General features: G+C 61.7%; 1 protein-coding gene across 1 annotated transcript in view; it reads right to left on the bottom strand.

Moving 5' to 3' along the window:
* Window positions 1-4,120, bottom strand: part of LTBP3 (latent transforming growth factor beta binding protein 3) — a 16,646-nt gene that overhangs the window by 6,835 nt on the left and 5,691 nt on the right. The window contains 6 exon segments of the mRNA XM_010837795.1: window positions 2-36; window positions 271-393; window positions 3,060-3,182; window positions 3,405-3,527; window positions 3,766-3,894; window positions 4,032-4,120. Coding sequence (XP_010836097.1) covers window positions 2-36; window positions 271-393; window positions 3,060-3,182; window positions 3,405-3,527; window positions 3,766-3,894; window positions 4,032-4,120 — 622 coding nt within the window.

Raw genomic sequence — 4,120 nt, 5'->3', positions numbered from 1 at the left:
CAATGCAGGCTGCAGGGAAGTCACACTCATTGATGTCTGTAGGGAATCAAAGGGGTGGAGAATCTCAGGGACAAAGCCCACTCTCACAGCCTAAGGCTTCCGAAGAGCCCTGGGTAGGGCCCACACCCCATGGCCTATCTTGGATCTGGATGGGGGCTGGCCATGGAGTGGTGGGCTTGCTCACAGTAGCCCCTGGGGTTGGGGCCTGGGCAGTGAAGGTCTGGGACAGGGGGGAACAGGTCAGCCCCCCAGCTTGAGGTCTCCCCTCACCCTCGCAGCGGCTCCGGTCCCTTGACAGATGGTAGCCAGAGAGGCACTGACACTGGAAGGAGCCTGGCGTGTTGGCACAGATGCCGTTGTCGCACACGTCCCCAGCCTCACACTCGTCCACATCTGTGGGGCACAGGGGCCATCAGAGGGCTAGGACGGGGTGGTCCTGTGTCTCTGCTCCCCTCTTCCCACTCCTGCCCACGGCCTGGAGCACCAGAGCTGAGGCAGGTGGAGCTGGAGACAAGCATGGGCCCCTCACCCCGCCCCTGTGTGGCACACCGTGCCCTAATGACCAGGCCAGGTGCTGGCAGGAACCCTGGGCCATTTCTGGTTCCAAAGAGCTCAGGCCTCCGCATCCTTCGTCCACCCTCACCAAACAATCCTCCCCTTCTGCCCCGGGTTCATGGCCCCAGCTGCTCTGGTGGCTGCTCCCGCCCCTCCCCCACTGCCAGGGCTCCCTTTATAAGTAAGCTCCCCTATACCTTCAGTCTCACAGAGTAATTTCTCCCGCTTGTGCAGTAAAGGGACTTGGCTCTGAGAGCACGCTTCTGTGTAGTCCTTTCTGGGGGGAGCTGGTAGTTGCCCACACCCCAGACCCCTTCCAAACCCCGCACTTCCTGAAGGACACCTGAACCCCACCCCGGCCTCCCACCTCTCTATTGCCATCAGCACCCACCTCCCTAGTGCTCTTCCTTTCCCTTTCTCTCCCTCTCCATCCTGAGCGTTTTCAACATCCATTTGGCCAGCCAGGCCCAGCCTCTGATCCAACAGTCCTTCCCTCAGTGTCTGCGACCTCCACTTCAACGCCAGCCACTCGCTCTCAGTACAAGGGACTGGGAGCTGCCCCGCCATCCCCAGGCCCCAGCGTCTCAGACTCGGCTCCTTTCGCACTGCCTCCGCTGCTGCTCTCCAGGCCCCTCCTCACCTCCTCTCCCCAAGGGCCCCTGAACACCTCTCCTGCCTCCCTTCTGCTGTGGCAAAGCCAGAGCCCTCGCCTGCTTCTCAGGATGCCGGGTGCTGAGTGCGGCTGAGGCTGGCCACCATGCGGAGCACCCCGGGCCACTCCACTCCCTGTGGCCTTCAGCTGGGCTAGATCCTCTGCATGGCTGCACCACCCTCTCCTCCTCCTCTCAGGCCTTGACACCCGGGAGGCCTAGGGAGCCCCATGCCCTTCAGCAGGTCCAAACTTGTGCCGTTCTCCTCAGCCCACAGCCTCCACCCCACTCGCTCTTCCTCACCTGCTGCCTCCGTCTTCTGGCCTCTCCTCAGGACACAGAAGCTACCCTGCTAAGGCCACCTTCTCATCTCCCTGGTTAGTTCTTAGTTACAAGGACCTCTCTACTGCATTTAGCGCATCCTCCTCTGCCCTTGATGCCTGCCCTCCCCAACTGGCCCCCCAGACCCCCCGTTCCCCCGTCTCCCGTTCCTATCCCCGCCTTCTGCCGACCTGGCAGTGTCCACCATGCTCCACTCACTGGACTCACCCTCCTTGACTGCACCCCACGGCTCCACAGCTCCCCTAGTGTGCACCCTGAGGCTCCACAGCTCCCCTAGTGTGCACCCCGAGGCCCCACAGCTCCCCTAGTGTGCACCCCGAGGCCCCACAGCTCCCCTAGTGTGCACCCCACGGCTCCACAGCTCCCCTAGTGTGCACCCCACAGCTCTACAGCCCACAGTCGCAACTGGGTGTGTCTGGCCCAAGGCTTCCAATCTATACTGCCGGCCCTCTGTGGGAATCACCAGCTGAGAGACCCACAGGGACCACACACTCAGCTGTCCAACAGGAAACTTAATGTCTTCCTTCTCAAACACGCCTCACCCCAGGGACCCTATCCCAGTGAACAGCACCCACTGAGTCACCCAAACTAGAAACCTGGAGACCCCTTACTCCTCTCTCTCCTTCGCCTTGACATCCAGTTAACAAGCCCAGGTAACTCGTTTTAATATTTCTCTAATATCACACTGTCTCATGACCATCTTTGAGGCCACTATTATCACATCCACCACTGTCTCTGTCCTGAGTCTCCACCAGACCTCCAGTCCTCTGCACAATGGGCATCAGGGAACTTTCTAGAACAAATAGCAAATGTCATTCTTCCCCTTAAAATGCTTCAGGTGCCTCCTAATACCTTCAGGGCGAAGCTCAACCTCCTGGGCAGGGCTTAGGTGGGCCCTTCAGGAGGTGGGGGCCTGCCCCTCACCAGCCAGCCTCAGCCCCACCCCCTACTTACACTTTACTTTCCCTGTACACTCTGTGCTGGTGTTCACAGAGCCTGGCATACTCTTCCCTCTCTCCTTTCTTTGCTTGGCTAACTCCTGTTGATCCTTTAAGACAACTCACGCCTCCTCTTCTCCCAGTCCCCCTGAGGTTTCCCAGAAACACCCAGACTCCATTGAGGCCGACAGCCCTGCGCTCCACAGTCGGTGTCCATGGTTCTCCAGTTTCTCTGACTCTCATCCCTCAGCCCATCTCCTGATGCATAAGAAACATTATTGTCGGTGGGGGGAGAGGACTACTGACACCCCCTTTCTTTTATATCTTTTCCACTCCATATTCAAGTAACTGCTTTGCAAACGCAGCTCCAAGCCTTGCCTCCTAAGATCCTTCCTACCTAGAAATTCCGCGGCCCCCTCCTCCGTCAGGTTGCGGAGAAAGTGAGTGAGTGGGTCAGTGAAGGGAAGGTGCCTGCGAATTAGCTGTCTCCCGGCCGACAGATGGAGTAACCCGGTCCCCAACTTCGACGCTCGAGTAGGTGGAGGGACGCAGGGCGGGGAGGGCTGTCGCTCACCCAGGCAACTGCGGCCGTCCTGCGCGGGCGCATAGCCCTGGGCGCACGTGCAGCGGAAGGAGCCCGGAAGGTTCTCGCACCAGCCCGGAGAGCAGGGGTTGCCCTCAGCGCACTCGTTTACATCTGCGGCGGAGAAGGCTCGCCTCGGACCCCGCCCCACTGGACGAGGTACTGTGAGGGGATGGGAGACCCTCCTTCCAGAATTGGGGGGGGTGGTGTGGAAGCCGGGTTCTGGAGCCGACTCCCACGCCAATAGCCCCGCCCCATCACCGGGGCAACTCCCGAAGGGCCCCGTCCTCTTGTGATCGAAGCCCCGCCCCACCCGGGCCCCAGCCTCATGCTCACCGCGGCAGGCCCCGCCCCCCTGGCTGCGGTAGCCTGGCAGACAGGCAATGCACTTGAAGCTCCCAGGTTTGTTCTCGCATTTGCTATCCGGGCAGGTGCTAGGGTCTCGGCACTCGTCGATGTCTGCGCAGTAGGAAGGAAGAAGACTTGTCTGGGGACAACATTGCCGGACAGGTGCTCAGGGGCCTCGGCAGGGCCTCCCTCTGTCACGGATCGACCAGGCGAAGCGGGCCCTCTGGGTTCCAGTCCGAAACCTCCGAGAGGCCCAGGGGTGGGCAGAGACGGGAGTGAGGCCCTCCGCCCCCACCCTAGGCCGAGGCACCGCTGAGGACCCGCGTTGGTCCGGATGGGTCTTCCCCACCTTCGCACACGGGCGGTCTGGAGGCTTTAAGCCGGTAGCCGGGGTAGCAGTTGCACTTGTAGTGTCCCGGAAAGTTGATGCAGAAGCCGCCGTCGCCGCACAGGTGGGGCTTTGCGCACTCGTTCAGGTCTGAGCGGGAGGAAGGGGGCGCGAGGGGAATGCAAGGCGGCGGAGGGGATGACATGCGGTCGGGAGAGCCCCTCGGGTCCGCCGATCCCCGGGCCCGCCCCCGGCCCCGGCCACGCCCCCGGCCACTCCGTGCTCACCCACGCAAGAGCGCCCCCCGGCGCCGACGTGCAGGCGGTAGCCTCGGTTGCAGTGGCAGTTGTAGGAACCGCCGGTGTTCATGCAGATG

The sequence above is a fragment of the Bison bison genome, unplaced genomic scaffold (assembly GCF_000754665.1).
Source record: "Bison bison bison isolate TAMUID 2011002044 unplaced genomic scaffold, Bison_UMD1.0 scf7180017864080, whole genome shotgun sequence".
Classification (NCBI taxonomy): domain Eukaryota; kingdom Metazoa; phylum Chordata; class Mammalia; order Artiodactyla; family Bovidae; genus Bison; species Bison bison.
Note: the sequence above shows the minus strand (reverse complement) of the source record. Positions and strands in the feature narration are given on the sequence as shown.